Source organism: Vicugna pacos, chromosome 9 (assembly GCF_048564905.1).
Source record: "Vicugna pacos chromosome 9, VicPac4, whole genome shotgun sequence".
NCBI classification, from domain to species: domain Eukaryota; kingdom Metazoa; phylum Chordata; class Mammalia; order Artiodactyla; family Camelidae; genus Vicugna; species Vicugna pacos.
Window position 1 is genome coordinate 45415322 of NC_132995.1, and position 24077 is coordinate 45439398.

Here is a 24077-nt window from a genome sequence, read left to right on the forward strand (position 1 = left end):
CTCTTCCTGCCTCCCGTACTTGGCCAACTAGAGGGGAAGGGAAAATGGCCTTCTCAGAGTTCACCCTCACATGAAAACCAAACCAAACCAAAACAAAGCGGGTGTTTAATAGAAAAAAATAAAAGATGTGGCTCTGCCCTCTCCCCAGGCTTTTTGCCCTCTCCTGGCCCTGCTGAGTCATGTCCCCACCATGCCCACCTGGAACAGCTCTTGCCTTTTTGGGCTCAGGAGACAATCAGCACTGCCTTCAGGGAAGAGGAGCTGGGCAGTGCCAGGAGGGGCCACAGGCTCTGTCTTTGTCCACCTTCAGGTGTCCCCAGCCCTCACCACTCCAGGTGAGACCATGTGAGGTACAGAAGATGGGAAGCGGAGCCTTCTCAGGCACAGAATCCCCTCAGAGGAAGCCCCTGACCCTGGGCCTCCTCTCCCAAGAAGTTCTCCCCACCACCACCCAGTGAAGTCTTAGGCCCAGTCCATCTCTTGCAAGAACTCCTTCAGCTGCCTTACCCAGGTCACCATTCAGACCACTCAGGGCAGGAGGCCTTTACCCTCAGCAGCTTCACTGAGCCGGCAGTCTGGCCATGGATCCCGAGGAGCCAGGCAGGGAGGTGAGGGACTGCTGGGGCGGAGGGTACAGCAGGGCAGTCACACAATGTGACAAGGGCTCTGGGCTGTGAGGCTGAGGGCTTGGCACCTCACAGTCCTGCCAATTTAGGACGGAGCTTTGTTTACCTGTAGGGGGGACACACACACACACACACAAAAGACTGCAGGAGTGATCAACACCCTGCCTCGTCCCCAGACCAAGTCACACTGTTTTCATCCCCATATCCAGGGTCCATATCAGCTTCCAAAAATGGCCTGTAGCCCTGGGGAGTAGAGGGCGTGCCGAGGAGGGTCCTGGCTCTGCTCAATGACCTGGGCATGGACACCCAGCCTCCCACCCTCAGCCCCAGCCACAGTTCCTTACAGCAAGAGCAGTACAGCAGCTCCATGACCCGGAAGCAGTTGTCCAAAAGGGCTTTGGGCCGCACCAGCTTCAGGCTTCCTGGGGCACTCAGGAGGGACAACACCGCTTCCACCTGGGGGCTGACCTCCACACCCTGGAAAGGAGGAAACATTTAAAACCACAGATACCACCTCCAGACTGTGAAGAGGCGGGCAACATCCCAGGAGAGCTGTGGGGGCTGTCCTGCCTGGAAGGAGGACAGGACTTCCTGTGACCAGGATGCCTAGGAGCAATTTCTCTCCTTTTTCTTCCTGCAGGTGCCATGTTTCCTGGAAGGGGCCCCTTGACACCCTACACCCAAGCACAACACACAGAGGCTTCTCTCTTTTCCGTCCTGGAGGCAGGCCAGATGGCAAAGAGGTTGGGGCATTCTTGCTGTTTCAACCCAGGCCCAGCCACCACCATATGAGGAGTCCCTGGCCCAGGGACACTGTCCTTCAGGATGCAAAGGCCTTCATCGACTCCAGGGAAGAAGAGGCAGGGCCCTAATGAGGTCAGTTGTATCCTGAGGACACTGAGGCACAAAGCACACTGAAGGGTAGGGTCTCCAGCTCCAAGCTCAGGGGCTTCTGTCCACAACACAACAAAAGGAACATGGTGTGGGGAGCTCCAGGAGCTGTGGGAGGGACTGAGCAGGAGGAATCCTGGGGCCTGAGCTGGGGAAGGACCTTCCTAAAAGTAAAGTGTGCTGGGTTGAATTGCGTGTCCCCCTGCCCCACATCCCCCTAAAAGCTAACCAAGTTCCAACCCCTGGTACCTGTGAATATGACTCTATTTGGAAATAGGGTCTTTGCAGATGTAATTATAGTTAGGGACTCTAGATGAGATCATTCTGGATTTAGGGTTGGCCCTAAATCCAATGACTGGTGTTACTACAAGAGAAAGGACATGGGACAGAGGGAAAGGCCATGGGGAGACAGAGGCAGAGATGGCAGTGATGCTGACACAAGCCAAGAACACCAGCAGCCACCAGAAGCCAGAAGAGGTGGGAAGGATCCTCCCCTGGAGCCTTCAGAGGGAGCATAGCCATGCTGACACTTTGATTTCGGACTTCTGGTCTCCAGAACTGTGATAGAATAATTTTGTTGTTTTAAGCCACCAGCTGTTAGTCATTTGTGATGGCCGCCCTAAAAAAAAACTAATACAGAAAGACTTAGAGAGAGAAGTGAAGATGACGAGAGGAAAGGAAAAGGGACCCATTCCCAAGGCCAACTCCCTAGCAAGGGAGGACCCACTGCCCCATAGATGCTGGTTCTATCTGGAGTAGGCCGTACACCACTAACATTGGGAGAAAGAAGAGGCTGAAAGCTGGTTCAGTCTAAACAGCCTAGGTGGGCAGGGTCTCAGCCTACCCACAGTCTCCCTCCCAGCCCCCAAACCAGCCTCCCAGAGCTCTCCTGAGCAAAGAGCCAGAGATTCTCCTGAGCAAAACTGAGGAGGGAACATGGTCTGTTCTTCAGGTCAGCTCCAACCTACTCTCCCCACAGGCACAACAAAGCCACCAAGGAAATGGCTTGGTCTCCGGGCCTATACCAGAATTGAGTGCCCCTCCCCAAAGTTCTAGGTAGCTGCAAAATCAATTGCTGGCCCCTAAGCCCTGGTGTCATCAGTAGCTCACAGTTGCTGTTGGCTGTTCTCACTGGGAAGTAGGTGGGGGCCTCAGGGCAGGTATGTACCAGGGTCCCAGGGAGGGCTAGGATGGGGAGTAGAGCAAAGTGGGAGTGTGGGGAGGGGGTCCCTTGGCACACACATGGCCTACACGGACACACACGGGTCCCATCACCTTACTATTTAGAATTTTTGGAAGACATATCCCTCAGGCCTCAGATCAATACTGCTGAACAGGCAGTGATCAGGAAACTCTATTATTGTTATTATTATTGTTTATTATTATTATTGTTATTATTATTATTATTATTATTAATTCAAGTCCATTTATCATACAGAAGAGTTTCATTGCCCTAAAATCGCCTGTGCTCCACCTGTTCATCCCTCCTCCCTCCCCTACAAAGGAACATCGTTTCTTAGATGCAGAAACAAAGCAAGAGGAATCAATGACTTGCCCAGGGTTGCAGAGTCTAAGAACAGGGTCTCAGGCTCATCTCTTGCCTCCACAAGCCCACCCCACACCCCCATGTCCCCCACATCTTCCAGGACATGCCAGAACTTTCCATGCATTTACATCCTCCCTCAATAGCCTTTGGCCCCACAAACACACACACACACACACCTGCCCTGCCTGCCTGCATCTCCACACTACTCACCGTGAGGCCTTGCTGGACATCCAGCAGCAGCCTTTGTACCTCCTCCAGGTACTTCCAGGATGGATGGCCCTCGAGCAGAACCTCCTGCACTGACTCGGTAGCACTAAGACTCACCAAGACCCACAGATACCGCAGCTCCTGCTGGCTCACCCGGGCCCTCTGCTGCAGGGACAGGAGAAATTATTGAAACCCCAGACATGGGCCTCTGGGCCCTGCCCCTCACAGCTCAGATCGCACCCCACTCCCCAGATTTGCCCTGCAGAGGGAGCAGACCATGGGTGTCTACTGTGAACAGGGGGCAACCTGGGGCCTGAACCAAGGATGGGCTTGCTTTAGGAGCCAGGAATGACCTCTGGCAACAGTACCTGCCCAGACCAATGTGCCTCTCAGGCAGGGCCCAAGGGATGTCCCTGGAGTCAGGGTTGGGGGAGAGTCTCACCAGCCTGGTGATGTTGGCTATTCGAAGCACCCCCTCATAAGGCACACTGACCCTGTAATTGATGGGGAAGTAGTGTTTCTGGGGAGATACAAGAACAAAGCATGAAGTCAGAGTCAGAAACATCTCAGACAGACTCCCCCAACCTCCCAGAAGAATGTGATGCAGGAGGAAAGGAACCAGGACCAGCCCTCGATGACAGTGTGGGTCCTCTACAGGGAATATATACTTGGCTCCCAACTGTGATAAAGACAGCTCTTTTGTCTGGGACACAGGGAAGGTGAAATAAAACACGTAGTTCCTGTTAAGGCAGAAGTCTCAGGCCAAGATGTAGAATGAGAGACTTACCACCCCAAGAGAACCATATCCTTTCGGGGAGGAAGATGACTTTAAAAGAGTGTTCCAGTTGTAAACTGACTATACTTCAAAAAATATATATTTTAGTAGGGGAGGGTATAGCTCAGTTGGTAGAGCATGCGCCTAGCATGCACAAGTTCCTGGGTTCAATCCCCAGTACCTCCATTAAATAAATAAACAGACAAACAAACAAACCTAATTACCTCCCCCCAAAATAAATTTAAATATATATGTATATTTTAAAAGAAGTTTGTTCTAAAACTTATTATGGTTATGGCTGCATAACTGCAAATATACTAAAAGCCATTGAATTGTACACTTAAATGGGTGAATTGTGTGGTATGTGAATTACATCTCAATAAAGCTGTTGGACAAAAAAGACCTATAGAGCTACATGCCACGTGGTCCACCCTATAAAAAGAATCAAACATTCCAATTTCTAGGTCCTTATCTCCTCTGATAATAATATGTTTAGGGTTCCCCCCAAGGTTTCCTGGAATCCATCCCTGAGTCACTGGGCGAGTGCCACGTGGAGAGGGGATCAAAGGTCAGATCAAGGAGGAGAGGTAGAGGCCCGGGGGATGGATGGCAGGAGAGGGGACAGGAAGTGCAAACCAGGCACATGTGTATAAGATGGAGAAAGGAGGCATGGTAGGCTCAGGGCTGACACAGGCCCCAGGAGACTGAATGTCCAGCTCCTTATGTCCCATGAGCCAAGGGGTGTGGGAAAAGGGATGTAGCAGGTGCCCCTGTGGTTACATTACCATATATTGAAGGCGGTTCCTGTACTGCAGCTTGTCCCGCAGAAAGCCAGTGATGGCACACTCCTCACTCTGAGTCAAGGGCCACAACTCCAATCCCTCGTTCCCCAAGGCCATGCCAAGGAGGATCCCAAGATCTGTGGATCACACCCAACAAGAACACATGAGCCACCTGAACCGCTTCCACATGTCCTTGGGTGCAGAGTTGTGCACACTGTCCTCCCTTCTCCTGGTTACAAGTCCTCATGGGAGGGTCAGGGATGGGGCATAGAGCCCCAAGGAGGCCTTCCCAGCACCGGGAATGCATTCCCTGGGGTCCAGGCTCCAGGACAGCAAGGCCAGGCAAGCATGAGCTGTCCAGCCTGTCCACCCCGACCAGGGCCTGCAGAGCCTCCTCAGGAGCTATGTGCTAGGGTTGGTTTCCAGTCTCCTCCCCACTTCCAACCCATGGGGGAAGCAAAAACTCCCTTCCAGGGCAACCTCTGTTCCTCGCTAGGATTTTCTGCATTTTCCATCTAGAGATTCTGGAGATGTGGATTCTAGTTCCAACTCTCCAAATGACGTTTGGGTGACCCAAGCCATTTTCTTCCTTGCTCTATCTGACCATGGCATGCCTCTCAGTTAGAGGTACCAGCAAGCTTGTAGCAGCCTTTCCAGTTTGGTCTCTCTGCAGGATGCTGAGGGAATCTCACTCAGGCTGTTTGTCTCTTCCCTGCTAACAAACAAGCTGCCACCTTCCAAACGTTACCAGCCTTTCACCACTGGGGGTCACTGTGACTTCAAAAACAGTATGGTTTCTGTCTAACTGAACAGACAAAAAATATGAGAATTTGCAACAAATATGAACAAGGGTTAAGTAGATCAGGGCAGAAAGAACAAAATACAGATGAGCAAGAGACATACCTGAAAACCAATCTTACTAATAAATTCACATTAAAACAATCAGATCCATGTTTCACCTGTTTCAGTGGAAAGTGGGGTTTTTGTTATTGTTGTTGTTTTATTTTATTTTAATAACACTTGGTGTTAGCAAAGTAGTGAGGCAGACACTTTCATCCTGGAAAGCAATTTGGTAATTTTTAATATTAATGAACTTAATAATGTCAACACACTTTGACCCACTAAGCTTCCAAAATGTCCACACCTTTTGACCATTTAAACTCATTTCTAGGAATAAATGTGAAGGAAAAGAAAAAAGAGAGCCATAATTGAAAGGGATTTGTGGAAATCCACTGCAGTATTATTTTATAATAGTGAACATCTGCAAATGGCCTGGATATTCAAAAATAGTGAATGTAGCCAATAAAGATCTCAAAGAATGCTAACAATATGTTTATGTGATAAGAAAAATACTTTTGATATGCTTAGTGAAGTTTTAAAAAGATTGGCTGAACACTCTGTATCTGGGTATAAAAGCATGACTTGAATTTTGTTAATATATATGTGTGTGCATAGAAAATGTAGAGAAAAATATGTACCAAATCTTTTGGGGAGATTTTTATACTCTTCTTTATATTTCATAGGATATATTTCATAGGATATATTTCATATTCTACAAGTAGTATCTATTATTGTTATAGTCAAAAGCAGTCTTTTTCTCTCCTTTTCTTTTCTTTTTTTTTTTCCAAAAATAGCCAGGCAGGCTAAGTCATCTCTTTGATCCACCCCTGATTGTGAGTAGGAATTACTGACTGGACTTTACCCACTCACCTTCCTGGCACTTTGGAAGACTTTTGTTCTTAAACCCTCACTGGCCTGGGCTTGCTCACCACCACTTCCCTTCCTCCTCCTCAGTCCTGCTGCCAGGCCTGTGCTCCTGCTGGGCCAGGAGCCCCTCAGGTCTACTCAAGCCCGGGCCCCTTATGGGCTGCAGACCACCAGCCCTTCTCCTCGCAAAAGTCTGACGATATTTTTTGCAAAGCTGCAAATTTGCAATCCATCTTGTACTTCCTTTCTCTCTCTCTCTCCTGATGTTCTCATCCCAGTATTTGGACAAAGGAACCCACCTTGCCCCCTCCCTCCAGAGGTAAGAGGCCTGCAAGATAGAAGAGGCTGCAGAAAGAGTATGACCTTTGTACAGTGACAAATGGGGCTTGCCTACCATCCCCAAATCTGAGCCTGTGTAGGGGGTGAATAGCATCCCCCCAAATTCACATTCACCCTGAACCTCAGAAGCAACCTTATTTGGAAATAGGGTCTTTGCAAGTATTATTAAGAATCTCCAAATGAAATCATCCTGGACTTAAGGTGGGCCCTAAATCCAATTACTGGTGTCCTTACAAGAAGAGGGAAGGACATATCAAGAGAGACCATTCACGTGGCCTTTACAGATGAAGGCAGATTGGAGTGATGCCGCCAAAAGCCAAGGAACGCCAGGAGCCAGCAGAAGCTGGAAGAGACTGGAAAGATCTTCCCCTAGTGCCTTCAGAGAGAGTATAGCCCTGACAACTTGATTTCAGACTTTGGGCCTCCAGAGCTGTGACAGAATACATTTGGGCTGTTTTAAGCCAAGTTTGTGGTAATTTGTTATGGCAGCCACACCTTCTCCAGCACTCCAGCCCCTCTCTGAGTCCCTGATCTGAATCCCTCGCTTCCCCTCACCCCACAGCCAGTCCTTGTCAATCTTGCAATCTGCCTTCACCAGCTTTTCCCCTCTGCCAGGCCTCTTCATTTTCACTTCCATCTCCAGAAGGGACCCTCATTACCTCTTGCCCAGAAGATCACAACAGAGACTCCTGAAAGCACAGCCAGGTTGATCTTCTGAAAGCAGAGTAACTCCCCATCATAGCCCCCACCCCCAGATCACAAACCTTCCAGGGCTCCCTGTTATCTCATGAATTAGTGACTCTTCACCCTGGCTTTCAAGGCCTCAGCTGCCTGTGTCCAAACCAGCTTTCCAGTCTGGCCTCTCACGGTCCCACTGCTCAGCCTTTGCTCAGGCTGTTCCCTCTTCCTGGAAGGAACAGTGTCCTCACCTTGCCATGTCTGCAAGTGTGAACTCCATTACCCCTGACATCATTTCAAGTGGCACCCCAACCTGATATTTCTCCTGCTTCCCCTGCTCATGACTTGGAAGCTTCCAGAACACCGGGTCTGGGCCCTTCCACCCGTTCTGAACATCCTGACCCCTTTGCAGTACCCTCCACAGGGCCAGGGTGGACACAGCTTCTCTGTGAATCCCTTGCAGGATCAGACTCCAAACCTCATTCATTCGGCACACAGTTCCTAGAGCCTAATTCCATGCCAGGTGTTAGAGAAGGATACACAAGATAGCCCAGGTCCTTGTCACTATGGCAGTGCCTCTCCAGTGGGCATGTGGGTGGCACCAGAAAAATATGCTGAATTTGAGTCAATTAAATTGCATCTTGGAGTCTGAAGGGAGCTTGGTCTGGCCTCCCACAAGTAGGCTTTAGAGGCTTCTAGATTCTTTTTCTTTTCTGTCCTCATTTCAACTGTTTTTCTTTTTCCCAACAACACTGTTCTCTTTCTGCTCTTTTTGATTTTGCTCTTTATGAAGGAAGAGGCAGAGGGAACAGGCTGCCCTTCTCTCTACAATTTTACAAGCCCCCACTCTGGCTGGCCACCCCCAGGGAGGCCAGAAATCCTCTCTCTGCCACCTCCACCCCGACCAGACTCCCCAGCACCAATGAGTCTGAGCAGGTGAGATGCTGCCTCCTACCCCCAGTGCCTGCTCTGTCCCTGTGACCCACTGACTGTGCCCACCCAGCCTAAGACTCACACCCACCATGTCCGTCTGAGCTGCAGTCCGCTGGAGACAGGGCAGATGGCAGCGTGGGAGTCCCCAAGGGCACCTGCCACTAAGCTGGGAAGCATCTCAACTTCTCACCAGCAAGAAAGCCCTAGTTGCCATGGTTACTGCAGAGCCGGCTCTAGGCCAAGGCCTCCCCAGGCAGTCCCCACGAACCCCCACCCCAGTACTCACAGCGCAGCCAGACGAGTTCCCGGGGCATGGTGGTGCACTGGGTCCCCCAGAGAGCAGAGGTGGCTTCCCCAGTGGTGTTCTATTCACAGAGGCCCAAGTGGGGCCTACATGGCCTCAGGTCAGCAAAGGTGGCCAAAGTCGAGGAAGGGCTGGTCACAGAGGAGCAGCCCAGCAGCAGGTAGCAGGTGGTCCTGGGCAGGGCTTGTCCTTATCTGCCCGGCAGTGCAGAGGGCAGCTGGGGATCAGTGGTGGTAAGTTCCATTGCAGCCAGGACCTGGCCTGAGACAGCTGCCTCAGGGTCTTCCTTCTGAGCAGGAAAGAGTCCCCAGCAGGCCCCTCGGAATCTGAGGCTGGGTTGTGCTTTCTCTGATTTCTCCGTCTGCAGCTGCTCAGTGTGAAATCTGGCTCTGGAAAGAGAAAGGAGGAGAGAAACCGATTATGTAAGAGTGGTGCTGCCACTCAGCCATCAGCCACAGGCGCGCAGAGCCTACTGTGCAGGCTGCACCCACTGCCTGGCTGGGACCACCTGGGAAGGCCAGAGGCGCGCAGCCCTGCCTGGTAGCTGGCTACTCAGGGACACAGAAATGACTTCAGAACATCCAGAGGGCATCCCTGGCCCCGGAGTGAGTTCCAGTGACACTGACTGACAGCCTGAGGTCAGAACAAAAGCAGGACCAAGGAATGAATGGACTGTATCGGTTAAATAAAGGGAATTTCCTGAATGCGGTAAGACCATATGTTAAAAGTACATGAATAACTTGGGTGGCAGGGAGGTTAAAAAAAGCAAACCATTCACCCCTCTACTCACTTTCAGGCTTAGTCCCATCCTCATTACTCCAAATCTGCTTCCCCTCTTAATGGGGTTGCCAGGCGAAATACCTGTTCCCAGCTGAATCTGAATTTCAGATAAGGTTTTTTTTAGTATAATTATGTCATGAGTACTTTTTTAGTATAAGCATATCCTAAATATTGCATAGGACACACTTACACTACAAAAATATTCATTGCTTATCTGCAATTCCTAATTAACTGGGAGTCTTGTATCTTTATTTGCTAAATTGGCAACCCTATGATAGCAATTCAGTAACTCTTCCTGAGTGCTCATGATGTACTACGCCCAGAGCTAAGGTTTACATTCATTGAATCCTTACAACAATCTTATGGAGTCATAAAGACTCATTTTTATCTATGAGGAAACTGAAGCCCAGAAAGGTTAAGATACTTGTCCAAGGTCACAAAGCTGCTAGTAAGAACTGCAACAGGAGTTCAACCTACATGTAAGTTGCCAGCTGGGCATAGGGGGCTCAGGGCTCACAGTCATCTCATTTATCCCTCACCGGGCTGTCTGAGAAATGGGCTGTTGTCCCCATTTTGCAGGTAAGGAAACTGAGGCTCTGAGAGGCTGAGTTGGCCAGAGACTGGCTGGCTCTGAAGTTCAGCCTCTGATACAATACTGTTCCATTCTCTTGCCTTTCCCCTATTTCCCCTTTGGTCAAGGGAAATGGCCACAGGTTGGTGGCATGAGAAGAAAGTAGGTATGATTTGGGGGTCTTCTCCATTGTGGCATCTGTGGTGTCCCCACAGAATGTATTGGAAGTGCTGGCTCTCACCCATGGAGGTTCCCCGAGACAGGTAGAGCCTCACCCAGAGAACACAGGCTTGTATGAGATCACCCCTGAATTTCAGCTCCTTCTCTAACCTACCCTGGTAATTTCTCTGCTATTACAGCATCACTACAAACACTAACCTAATGGAAACTTTTTGTTATCGTTGCTCATTTTTTTCAGGTTTATAGAGGTATAATTTACCTACAGCAGAATTCACCTTTTTCAGTGTACAATCCCATGGGTTCTGACAAATTTCACAGTGCTATGTAACCACTATAATAATCAAGATATAAAACATTTCTATTCACCCAGAAAATTCCCTCCTGCCACTCTGCAGTCAATCCCTCCTCCCACCCCAACCCCAAGCAACAACCCATGCCTGTCCATCCAGCAGTCTGTGTTTCCAGGATGCCTTATAAATGCAGTCACAGTGCATGGTCTTTTGTGTTGGGCCCCTTTCCCTTAGCAGAATGCATTTGGGATTCATCCAGGACACTGCCTGTGTTGGTTGTTTGTTCTTTTTTCTTGCTGAGTAGTATTCCATTGTGTGGACAGAGCACTGTCTGTCCATCCACCAGTTGAAAGGCATCTGGATTGTTTCCAGCTTTTTGATGATTGTGAATAGAGCCATTACAAGCCTTCACTGATGTGGATGTAATTTCCATTTCTCTTGGGCCTCTCTGTAACCTGGAGGCTCAAGAGCCCTTCAGCACATCTCAGCTCTGCACAGTGTGCACTGGGGCCTGGACAGTGGTATCCTGCTCCCACTGCTGGGGCGTCCCTCAGCCCAGACCTCCCCACACAGATGCACACACCAGAATCAGGCTTGCCATCCCATCCACACCCCATAAAACTCTCCTGACCACCTTCTCATTCAGAGATCTCCCAGAAAGGACCCCACCATGAGCCCTAGACCACCAGCCTGGGATAGAGAAGCTGAGAAAATGAGGAATGGGGTCATGGTCACCTTCATGCAACACCACAGACCCCTAATTCTGCAGGGCCCACCCTTCCACTGAAATGGGGGAGATGTGTGAAGATCAAGAAAGGCACAAAGTGGGAGTTACCCAATGACACAGAAGCCAGAGCCTTCTCTAGGTGTGGAGGGACATGGAGGAAATCACCTAAAAGAGTGGCCTTGCCGAATCCTGGGAGAGCCCAGGGCACCTCTCCCTCTGTCTCTCCCTGGTAGGGAAGAGAGAGGGGGAGGAGTTTGAGAATAGCCTCTCCTGTCCCACCCTAACTCTACCCCAGGGCTTGGAACAGTCCTCAGGAAGCTCAAACAGAGAAAAGTTGTGTAAGAAAGTAAAAGTTGGAGTATGATTCTGCATAGTTTAATTATAAATAGCATTTTCAAAGTCACAGCAAGTAAAAAGTGAATGTTAATTTAATGGAATCATGACTTAAGGATTCTGGTAGGACAAGGGCCTGGGGAGGGTGCACGTGTGTGGAAAGGAAAGCTGTGACAAGGACCTAAATGTTCCCTGGTGGAAGGTCAACAGATAGTGTCTCAAATGGAGAAGTAGCAATAAGAGCATGCTATTTAGAAGGATAAAAACATATACATTGCTTTTAAAAATGTTGAAAGTTGTGTGTCTGGAAAGACAGGTGCCTGCTGTTGCTCATAACAGAGTCATGTTGTACGATTTGATTCTTCAATTCAGGAGCAGATGTAACTTTGAGTGAAAAAAGAGAAACTTCACATTTTAAAAGGCATTTCAATGCTGGAATTGTGTTGCTGTGTCCATCCAGGTCGGGCAGCAAGGACCTGCTCCCCCAGGACCCTCACCTGCCTGCTCTGGCTCCTCCCTCCTCTGCCTGAGAAGGAAGACAGCTCCAGCTCCCCAGGGAGGGAGGCATGGAACCTGAATTGGAGCCCAGCAGTTAAACTCTAGAGCCTGTGCCCAGCCTGAAGAGGAGACGCAGTTTTATGTTAGGACACACACAGCCTAAGTGTCCATGCTATCAGCCGTATGACAAGCCATCCCAACATATAGTGGCTAAAAACAACAGTAAGTTATTACTTTTCACGAATCTATGGATTGGCTGGAACTTGGCTGATCGAGTCCTGATGATAGGTCAGCAGGGTGCTGGCTGGTCTAGCTTGGCCTCAGCTGGGATGACTCATCCTTTAGCCGGCTAGCCTAGGTTTGTTCTAAGAAAAGGAGCAAATAAGGCCATGTTCCTTAAGGCCAAGGCACAGAACAACCACACCACTTCTACCTCATTCTATCAGCCAAAGCAGATTGGGGAGTGGGTGGGCAAGAAACAGACCCCACTCCTTGGTGGAGGGAGTTGCAAAATATCATTGCAAAGGGCATGGATAGGGGTGTGTGTAAAGAAATGGGGCTACTTCTGCAACTAATCTATTATATCTACACAGAGCAATCTTCTCCCCAAAGTGGCCCAGTGGACAGAGCACTGGACTACCTACTCCAGCCTGACCACTTTCCTATAAGCAGGGCAGGGCCACAAGGGCCTCAGAGGCATTCCATGCAAACCCCTGCATCTAGACATGAGAAAACAGGGCTGGGGGAGGGAGCTGTCCCATGGCCTCATGCCCAGCCCCATCCTCCTCCTGTGAATCATGTCACTCAGCCCTTTGAGAATGTGGGAAGGGACATTCTATCAAACAGCCATGAGGAGTGAGTCACAGATGTTCAATTCAAGGAGGCGGTGGAAGAAAAACAGGACTGAGTTCAGGCCACAGAAAAAGAAAGACAAACAACAGCAGAAATAGGAATGATTTATTCTAGTTAACTCCAGTAGCCCAGGATCTATACTTCTAAGCAACATTTCACCCAACCTCTGTTTTACCAGGGGAAAGAGAATTCTAGGCCTGGGGTACATGATAACATAGGACCCACTCTTGGCCACATCTGAGAAGTCAGTCTCACCCACAGAAGTAGACTGAGTCACACTCTGACTGGCTCCCTCAGCTCCCATTCAGTACAATCCAATCTGCAAAGGAGTCTATTTCTACCTCCTTGAATCTGGGCTTGGCCATGTGACTTTTTCTGACCAATGAGATGTGCCTGTTCTTTGGGCTTGTCCTCTCTTGCTGCTGGGAGGGCTTCCTATCATGTGAACAATTCTGGGCTAGCTTCCTACAGGAGGCACTGTTGAGGCCCCAGACACTTCATTTAGGCCATCCTAGACCAGACCATCTGGCCCCAGTTAAGTCAGCCCAGAATCCCACAGAATCGTGAGAAATAATCAATGCTTGTTTATTTTAAACCACTAAGCTTGAGAGTAATTTGTTACACAACATAAGCTAATTGATACAGCCTGGAAGTATACCATCTCTGCAAATGCTCTGTAAAAAGCCTGATCAATTCTAACCCAAAGCATCTTCTGGGAGTGGTTCTGCTGGCTTCTCTCCTCTGAATAAAGTTCAGGCCCTTAGAGGAAAAGATGTGCTTTCACTGCCCTAGGGCCTGACTCAGAACCTTCTGTTGAAAGAGGAACTTTCTGAAATTCAATGCTAATCAAGACTTTTTTCCCCTCTGCCATATTTGATTTATTTTTTTAATGTTTTTATTATAGCTTTGTTAAACCCAAACAAGGTAGAATAGTACAATAGACCCCCATACAGCCATTACTCAGCTTCAAAAATTATCAGCAATCTGTCATTCCTCTCTCACCTATCCCTCAACTTTTTCCCTTAGAGTATTTTAAAGCAAATATCAAGTATGCCATTTTTACCAGTATGTAATGATTTTAAAATGCAATCGCATTACTATTATTGCACATTCCCACATCAATAATTCCTTATATCATTTAATAAAAAAAAAGTTCAAATAAACCCACACATATATGGCCAATTAATTTCCTACAAAGCAGCAAAGCACATACAATGGAGAAAGGATGGTCTCTCCAATAAATGATGTTGGGAAAACTGGACAGCTACATGCAGAAAAATGAAACTACACCACAATCTCACACCATACACGGAAATCAACTCAAAATGGATTAAAGACTCAAATGTAAGACCTGAAACCATGAAACTCCTAGAAGAAAATACAGGCAGTACACTCTTTGACATCAGTCCTAGCAATATCTTTCTAGATATGTCTCCTCAGGCAAGGGAAACAAAAGCAAAAATAAACAAATGGACCATATCAAACTAAAAAACTTCCACACAGCAAACGAAATCAGCAGCTAAACAAAAAGACAACCTACTAAATGGGAGAAGACATTTGCAAAGCATATGTCTTCTCTGATACATAGAGAACTCATACAACTCAACAAGAAAAAAGCTCAATTAAAAAATGGGCAGAGGAGCTCAGTAAATATTTTTCCAGAGAAGATACATAGATGGCCAACAGGTACATGAAAAGATGCTAAATATCACTAGTTATTAGAGAAATGCAAATCAAAACCGCAATGAAATATCTCACACCTGTTGGAATGACTATTAACAAAGAGGCGAGAAATCACAAATGTTGGTGAGGATGTGGAGAAAAGGGAAACTTCATACACTGTTAATGGGATTGTAAACTGATACAGCCACTATAACAAACAGTATGGAAGTTCCTCAAAAAAATTAAAAATAGACGTACCATATGATCTAGCAATACTTCTAGGTATTTATCCAAAAAATATGAAATACTAATTTGAAAAGATATATACAACCCTAAGTTCCTCACAGTATTATTTAAAATAGCAAGATACACACACACACACACACACACACACACACACACACACAGGAATACTATTCAGCCATAAAAAGATGAAATCTTGCCATTTGCGACATGAATGCACCTTTGAAGGTACCATGCTAAGTGAAATAACTCAGACAGAGAATTACAAATATCATATGATCTCACTCATGTGGAACATAAAAAACAACAAAAAAAAGAACAAACCAAATGAAACAAAAACAAACACTTAGATACAGAGCAACATAGGGTGTAACTGTATGGTAGATGGATGTAAACTAAATTTTTGGTGGTGAGCACACTGTAGTGCATACATAAGTAGAAATACACTGTTGTACCAATGAAACATATAATATTATACACCAATGTTACTGCAGCAAAAAATAAAATTAAATAAGCCATATTCAATTTTCACTGGTTATTTTCTAAATGTCTTTTTTTAAATTGAAGTATAGCTGGTTTACAATGTTGTGTTAGTTTCTGGTTACAGGATAGTGATTCAGTTATTTTATATATATTTTTTCATATTCTTTTTCATTATAGGTTACTACAAGATATTGAATATAGAGTATGGTTCCCAGTAGGACATTTTTGTTTATCTATTTTATATATAGCAGTTTGTATCTGCTAATTTCAAGCTCCTAACTTATCCCTTCCCTCCCCCTTTCCCCTGTGGTAACCTTAAGTTTGTTTTCTATCTGTAAGTCTGTTTCTGTTTTGTAAATAAGTTCATTTGTATCATTTTTTAGATTCCACATATAAGTGGTATCACATGATATTTATCTTTCTCTGTCTGACTTACTTCACTTAGTATGATCATCTCTGGATCCAACCATGTTGCTATAAATGGCATTATTACATTCTTTTTTATGGCTGAGTAGTATTCCTGTGTGTGTGTGTGTGTGTGTGTGTACACCACAACTTCTTTATCCACTCATCTGTTGATGGACATACAGGTTGCTTCCATGTCTTGGCTACTATAAATAGTGATGCTATGAACATTAGGGTGCATGTATCTTTTCAAATTAGAGTTTTCTCTGGATATATGCCCAGGAGTGGGATTGCTGGATCAAATGGCGACTCTGTTTTCAGTTTTTTGAGGACTCTCCATACTGTTTTCCATAATAGCTGCACCAAACTACATTCCCACCAACAATGTAGGAGGGTTCCCTTTTCTCCACACCCTCTCCAGCATTTTTAAATGTCTTTTTTCAGTTGCTTTCTTTGAATCAAGAGCCCAATAAGGTAGTTCATTGACTGATGTGTTGCTACATCTTTTTTCCTTTTAAAAAAAAAATTAATATATAATTCACATGCCATGAAATCAGCCATTTTAAAGTGTACAATTCAGTGTGAAATTTTATTATGTTCACAAAATTGTGCAACAATTACCATAATCTAATTCCAGAAGTCTCATCACCCTAAAAATAAACTCTGTATTCATCAGCAGTCAATGTTTATTTCCTCTTCTCCCCACCCCTGGCAACCACTAATCTGCTTTCTATCTCTATAGATTTGCCTATTCTGGACATTTCATATAAATGGAGTCTTACAATATGTGGTCCTTTATGACTGGCTTCTTTCACTTAGCATAATGTTTTCAGAGTTCATTCATCTTGTAGCATGTTATAAACTGAGTGTTTGTGTCCCCCACCCCCAAATTCCTGTTTAAGCTCCAACTCCCAATGTGATAATGGTATTCAGAAATGGGACCTTTGAGGGGTAATCAGAGTTAGATGAGGTCATGAAGGTGGAGCCCTCATGATAGGATTAGTGCCGTTACAAGAAGAAACACCAGAGAGCTTGCTCTCTCTCTCCAGGATCCCATTAAGAGGAGGCCATGTGAGCACAGAGCCAGAAGGTGGCCATCTGCAACCCAACAGGAGAGTCCTCACCGGAAACTAATCACGCTGGTATTCTAATCTGAGACTTCAGCCTCCAGAACTGTGAGAATATAAGTTTCTGTTGTTTAAACTACACAATCTATGGTATTTTGTTACGGCAGCCTGAGCTGACTAAGACATAGCATCTATCAGTACTTCCCTCCTTTGTTTAAAAAAATAAAGGTGAAACATGTTATCCTCTTAATTTTTTTTTCCTTTTTAATAAATTTAAACAGTAAAACAAAAATTCACAAGCTGCCTCCCTGTTCATGCTTTGTCTCCCTCCCCTACCCACGGTCTTCAGTCTGGCTCCCTTTCCTTCACTCCATTCACACAGTTACAGGGTATCAAACTGAGAAAACAAAACTGCTCTAAGTATCTGGAGACAAGATAAAGGGAGGAGGTAAACTGCACCCACATTCAAGGTTTAACCAAGCAAGTCTGCATTTTCCGGGTTCTGGATGTTTTCCCTCCATTAGTCAAACTGAAAAAAAGAAATTCTCTGGACCAGATACTTCAAAGCTGAAATCCCCAGGACAGCTAAAGAATGCCTTGACAATATTACTTGCATCAAAATCACCCATATCTATGCCCTCCTCATCCAGGTCCTGCCCAGTATCATAGTGAGTCTTTTTCTTGGGATCAGAGAGGATGGTAAAAGTTTCTCCGACTTCCTTGAACTTTTTTCCTTCTCCTCAACTTCAGCACTGACTCCACTGGGCCGATCTGGATGGCACATCAAGGCCTATTTCCAATAAGCTTTCTTGATCTCATCCTCAGAGGCATTCATGCCCGCTCCCAGAATCTTGCAGTAATCTTTCCTCTCACTCTTCTTCGGTACCAGCTGTGCATTTTCTAGGAGCTGTTTGTGTTCTCTTTTCTCCACCTGGTGCACTTTTTCATAGTCTTGCACTGCTTCTTCATACTGTTCTGTGTCCATGTAGCACTGAGCTCTTCTCAAGTAGCTTCTGTGTGTCACCAAGCCTCACTGCATTTGTGCTGTCTTCTACACTTGAAATTAACTGTACCCTGATTACACTAGAGTTTAACATTTTAAAAAATATTTTGGGGGTCTATCTCCAGGGCTTCTGTGTAGAGTTCATATGTGAGCTTATAAATTCTTTCTTTAAATGCTTTATTCCTGTCTTCTGTCTTTAAGTGCTTTCGTATTTCTGCAAGTAATGCAGGTCTCCTCGTGCTCAGGAATCATCCTTAGCGGTTGTACAAAAAGCTGAACTGCTTTCTCAGTACAATCTTCATAATAAAGGCAAAGACCTCATACATACAGAGAGTCCACATTGGTGTAATCCATTCATAAAATGTCACTGGCCACAGACTGTGCTTCTGAGTAACAATCCAGCATTGCTGAATAGTCTGTTTGGAGGATTTTGAAGCAATAGCAGGCAGGGGCAAATTCTAAAGCATAGTCCATATAGGAAATAGGCTTCCAAAAATTCTGCTTCTCAAAATTCATTTTGGCTATTTTCTCATATTCTGTGACTGCATTAGCACTCCTGAACTTCTGTTGTGCCAGGGCAATTTTGTGATCCAGTTCTAGGGCTCTCTGGAAACTGCAACATGCCACCATGGCATTCCCTAGAGATAGATGCCTTTTTCCCTCTCATAGGTGTCCCTGGATGAAACTGTCATCCAACTCTGCTCACTGCTGTGCATCTCCAAGAGCTTCCCAGAACCCTCTGAGCACCATTAAGATGACTGTCCAGCTTCCATAATAGCTGGCATTGTTAGGACACTTATCTATGTATAATTGTTAAAAGAGTCATTTCAATCTTCCTTGACATGGTATGCATTTCCTTTTACTTTCCTTGAAAGATTCTGCTTCCCTTTTTGCTTCTTTGTGGTTGAGCAGCTCTGGCTCAGTTGCTGCCATTACCACATCACACTGTGTCAATTGCCATCTCACCACCGTGCCCAACACTCATTCCTTTTTATTATCAAATAATCTTCTACTGTATGGACATACCACATTTTCTTTATCCATTCATCAGTTGATGGACATTTGAATTCATTTTTTGGCTATGGTGGGTAATACTGTTATGAATATTCATGTACAAGTTTTTGTATTGATGTATGTTTTCAGTTCTTTTGGGTGTGTTCCTAGGAATGCAGTTACTGGGTCATATGGCTACTCTATGTTTAACTTTTTGAGGAAGAGCCAGTTGATTTTCCAGTTCAGCTACCTCATTTTACATTTCCATCAGCAATGTATGAGGGTTCTGATTTCTCTATACCCTCACCAACACTTGCTATTATCTGTCTTTTTCATTATAATCATCCAAATGGGAATGAAGTGGTATCTCTGTGGTTTTGGTTTGCATTTTCCTGATGACTAATGATGCCGAGCAACTTTTCATGTGCTTATAGGCCATTCGTATATTTGCTTTGGAGAAACATCTATTCAAATCTTTTGCTTACTTTTTTAAAAAGCTTTTTTTCCCCCATGTTTCAAATGATTTTTTTTAACATTTTTTAATTGAGTTATAGTCATTTTACAATGTCGTGTCAAATTCCAGTGTAGAGCACAATTTTTCAGTTATACATGTAAAAAGCTTTTTATTTAAAAATAAAACATGGATACATATAACAGAAAACAAATGTATAGCTTAATGAATTATTATAAGACAGTCAAACCTTTCACATCTCTCCAGAAAAGTAACCACCATCTCAACCATTACAGCAATTACTTTGTTAGGTTTCTTTCTGGTTTTATCAACCAAGTGTGTATTCCTAGACACTACAGTTTTTAGCTTTGTGTATTTAAAATTTTTCGTCTATCTTTTAAGCCTCTTTTAATCTACAGGATTTCTCCTCCATCCCATTCTTCCTCTGACAATTCATCTGTTAAAGAACCCAGGATATGTGTCCCATAGAGTATCTCCAGTCTAGGCTTTGCTTATTGCACACTCATGTTGCAATTCAACACTTTCATCTATCCTCTGCTTTTCACTTTGGTGGTGGGATCAGACTCAAGTTCAAATCCCTTGTCACAACTACAGATGGTGCTGGTTTCTCCCAACAGGAGACAAGTAATGCCCGGCTTTCACTCTTTTCTGATGTTGGCAGCTAATGATGCTTAATGCCTAGACCTACTAATTAACCAAGGGTTGCTAAGTGTGATATTCTCACTCACACTGCTATCTGATCAAGCCTTTTCCCATGAGGCAAGCAGAGTCAGTAGCAGATCAGCAGCTTTGCCAAAATGTCTGATATGAATGACATATTGTGCTTTCCTCCCACATCTGCCCTCTCAGTAAAATCAGAAAGGCAACAGGTCTGTGTGATTTGTTTTCAAATGCCTGCTTCTCAGAAAGAGATTGGCTAGCACCCAGACATGCACTGCCTTTACCCTTGTAATCCAAAGCTACCTTATTCTGTCAACTAAGACTCACTCCTGGGCCCACAGACCAAATGCTTGCAGCAGACATTTCACTTCTGACAGACGCTGCATGTATGAGATCAGTGTCAGCACATCTGAGAGGATTGGCACCTACACCAGATCCTTAGGGCATGTCCCAAGCTAGAGTATTGTCTTAGGTGAAGCAAAACATGAAAACCAGCCCAGTGCTACAGATGATGGAAGCACTGAAACAGGAAAACGCATTACTCAGCATTTGCTTAGAACCAGGGGTCTAGCACAGCACTATTTGGACCACATCTACATATATCGAGATTTATTTCTCTGTATTCACTCACTGTTTTACTTAAATGTATTTGTAAAGAAAACTTTATAAGACTAACATTGAGAGAAAAATAGTTCTCATTTGCCAAAATGGAAAGGTAACATCTAGGAAAGTAAATAACGTAATTAAATTCGAATGAGAAAGCGTTGCCTGCGGAAGGCTCTGAGCTAGGGTTCTGCTTTCTCTTTTTGGAAAAGGAAGATAAGCAAGGGTTAGAGAGGTGTTTGAAATATATTAGCACTAGACTGAGTCTTTCTCCTACAGCAGTATTTCTCAACTGGGAGGTGGATTTTGTCCCCAGGGTGACATTTGGCAATGTCTAGAGAGACTTTTAATTGTCACAACTAGAGATGGGGGTCCTACTGATATCTAGTGGGTAGAGGTCAGGGATGCTGTAAACATTCTACAATGCACAGGGCAGCCCCCCAACAATAAAGAATTTTTCGGCCCCCTAAATGTCAATAGTGCTAAGGCTGAGAAACCCTGTTTCCTAGAGAGGTAGAAGGGTTGAAAAAGAACTTAAAAGTAATTTCCTCACTCTAGGATTCAATATTATTTAATGCAGGATCCAAGTACCATGTTACAACATCCAATATTAACCAGTGGCACACAACCCACGTTTCTCTTCCTACCTCAGGCTCCTCATTTATAAAATGAGCCTGATATAAAATTCTGACCTCAAAGGGTTATGAGAGTATTTACCAAGTTTCTATATATAGAAAACATAGAACATGGGATGGTATGCAGTAGCTCAGTATTTACTATTATTATTATGCACTATTATAAATAGCAGTAAAGATGGGCTTTAGAAAACTTATGTTTTCTCTTTTATTTTTGAATGACTTCCTTTATTGCTGTTGCTTTTGCACCATCAATAGAGTTCTGTGAGGAAAAGACTTACGTGATTGTGAAAGAAAGAAAGAAGCCCAATGTGGAACTAGTCACACGGGACCCCTGAACACTCTGAAGAGCTACTGCTTCAAGAAAGCTGCTGATGTCCTCCTGAAGGACTCCAACCACTGACCTTCAATCTCTGCCCTCCAACAAGCAAGGAGATTCAAGAGTGGAAGAACAGAGTTTGGAGGGTCCATCCTCGTGCTATTCTCAGAAAAGAGGGGCAATTGAACAAAGGGACTCCAGCAGAACTTTGTGCCCAAAAGTGTCCTTGGAGAAACACAGTAAAAAACAAAACAAAACAAAACAAAACAAAAAGGGATGAAGTAGAAGTCAGTAGCTAGAAAGCCTTTAGCCTGACAGCTCTGTAAACGAAAACCTCTGCAGAGGATTATCTTCTCAAGGCATTACAGAAAATAACTATCGCCAAGAAAGTCATCAAGTTCCAAAGATGTGGAACAACTGGAACTCTCACACATCGGCCTTGGGAGCACACAACCATTTTGAAGACTGTGTGTCAATTCTAATAAAGTTACATACACACCTGCCCTCTGACAGAGCAATTCTACTCCTAGTATTTAACCTAGAAAAATCAAGATCTATGTCCACAAAAAGAACAAACAAGAATGTGCATTGTTACTCTATTCATATTATGAATAATATGCAGTTCAAAAAACTGAAAACAATCCAAATGTCCATTAATAGAAGAATGGATATACAAGCTGTGGTATAATCACACAATAGAAAACTACTCAGCAAGAAAAAAGAACAAACTACTGATCCATGCAACATGGGTGAATCTCAAAAACATTATTATGAGCACAAGAGGCCAGACACCAAAGAACACATGCTATATAATTCCATATATTTGAATGTAAGAATAGGTTATAGAAATCAGAACAGCAGTTGTCTGGGTTGAGCGGTGGTGGTAGGAACTGACTAAAAAGGGGCTTGTGATGGAAATATCCTGGCTCTTGATGGGGTGGCAGTCACATGGGTATATACCATTGTCAAAAACCATCTGTACTGGGATGAATAGTGTCTCCCCAAAATTCATGTCCACTAGAATCTTAGAATATGAACTTATTAGGAAACAGGGTCTTTGCATATGTAATTAGTTAAATTAGAAAAAGGTCATATCAGATTAGTGAAGGCTAATCTAATGACTGGTGTCCTTATAAGAGAAAATAGAGACACACAAGGAAAATACAATGTGACGACAGAGGTCAGAATTTATGTCCATAAGCCAAGAAATTTTGTTTTATTTTTATCAATTTTTTGAAGTGGGGGGAGGTAATTAGGTTTGTTTGTATGTTTGTTTGTTTATAGAGAAGGCACTGGGGATTGAACTCAGGATCTCTTGCTCACTAAGCATGTGCTGTACCACTGAGCTACACCCTCCCCTCCACAAGCCAAGGAATGTTGTACAACCACCAGAAGTCAGGAAGAGGCAATGAAAGGTCAAAGAGATCACGGCCCTGTTAATACATTGATCTTGGATTTCTAGGCTCCATATCTGTGACAGAATACATTTCTGTTCTTTTAAGCCACCAAGTTTGTGGTACTTCATTATGGCAGCCCTAGGAAACTAATATACCATCAAACCAAATGTTTAATGTCTGTGCTTTTTATTTTAAATAAATACACTCCAATTTTAAAAACTGAAAATAGCTCATTGGAAACAACAAGCTGGTGATGAGGTCTCCATCCTGGCTTATGCTTCACCAAATTAGATAGAACACATAAAGGAGAGCCAGCCAATGCTGTTCAGAATCCACATGCAGTGGGAGAACCCAGGCACTGCTCAGCAGGACCCCTCCTTCCCAGTGGCTCTCCCTTCATGCTCATCCACCACACAAAGCTGTCCCTTCTGCCCACAGCAAAAATGTCTCCTTCACCTTCTCAAACACAAATAACATGGGGACTGAGGGCAGCACTACACCACCTTGCACATTTCCGGTTCAAAAGTGAACCAGCCCACTTTTGAAGGAGCTCTAAGCCTCACAATTAAAGACTGCAGGAAAGCCTGGTTAGGGGCCAAGAACCTTAATCCAACTCTTCGTTCACTCACAAATTTATTATCTGAAGTATCAACCTTAAGGAATTTTCCATTTCGTTGCTTTCCATAGCCCAGAAACTTACAAAAGGAGAATTTTTATTCATTATTTTGCTTCATCTTAGAAGCCCCTGATCCTGAGAACTTGCCAGTCACTTGTCTAAGCACACCTGCAGATATCTGCATGAGCATTAGGGTCAGTGAAAGTCAGGAAGGTCACTGAATACAGAGACCACCTGGCCCAGTCCCAACTGGATGCTCTAATCTCCATCCTGCTCCCCGACATTAATGGCTAAGGAACTTGTTGTGCATAAACTCACTGAATCCTCACAACAAGGCTAGAGATAAGACCATTATTATCTTCACTTTTTGATGAGGAAACTACTGAGGACCAGAGGTGTGAAGTTACTTGTCCGCGGTCGCACAGTAGTAAACCACGAAACAGGGATTTGAGCCCATACTGGCCTGAAAGTCTTATTCGCTGGACTGTGCTGCCAAGTGG

At 44.8% G+C, this 24077-nt stretch overlaps 1 protein-coding gene and 1 pseudogene across 5 annotated transcripts in view; both read right to left on the reverse strand.

Moving 5' to 3' along the window:
- Positions 1-82: 82 nt before the first annotated feature.
- Positions 83-24077, reverse strand: part of IL34 (interleukin 34) — a 45222-nt gene continuing 21227 nt past the window's right edge. For 3 of the 5 annotated variants that reach the window (XM_006199824.4, XM_015235504.3, XM_031680805.2), the window contains 6 exons: positions 8771-9177; positions 4831-4964; positions 3713-3790; positions 3274-3435; positions 971-1103; positions 83-732 (listed from right to left, as the gene is read on the reverse strand). In XM_006199824.4, the coding sequence (XP_006199886.1) occupies positions 560-732; positions 971-1103; positions 3274-3435; positions 3713-3790; positions 4831-4964; positions 8771-8798 (708 nt within the window). In that variant the 5' untranslated portion in view covers positions 8799-9177 and the 3' untranslated portion in view covers positions 83-559. The remainder of the gene's footprint in view (positions 733-970; positions 1104-3273; positions 3436-3712; positions 3791-4830; positions 4965-8770; positions 9178-24077) is intronic. The other 2 variants (XM_031680806.2, XM_015235505.3) reach the window with 2 other exon arrangements.
- On the reverse strand, positions 18060-18926 carry LOC140698317 (dnaJ homolog subfamily C member 7 pseudogene; annotated as a pseudogene).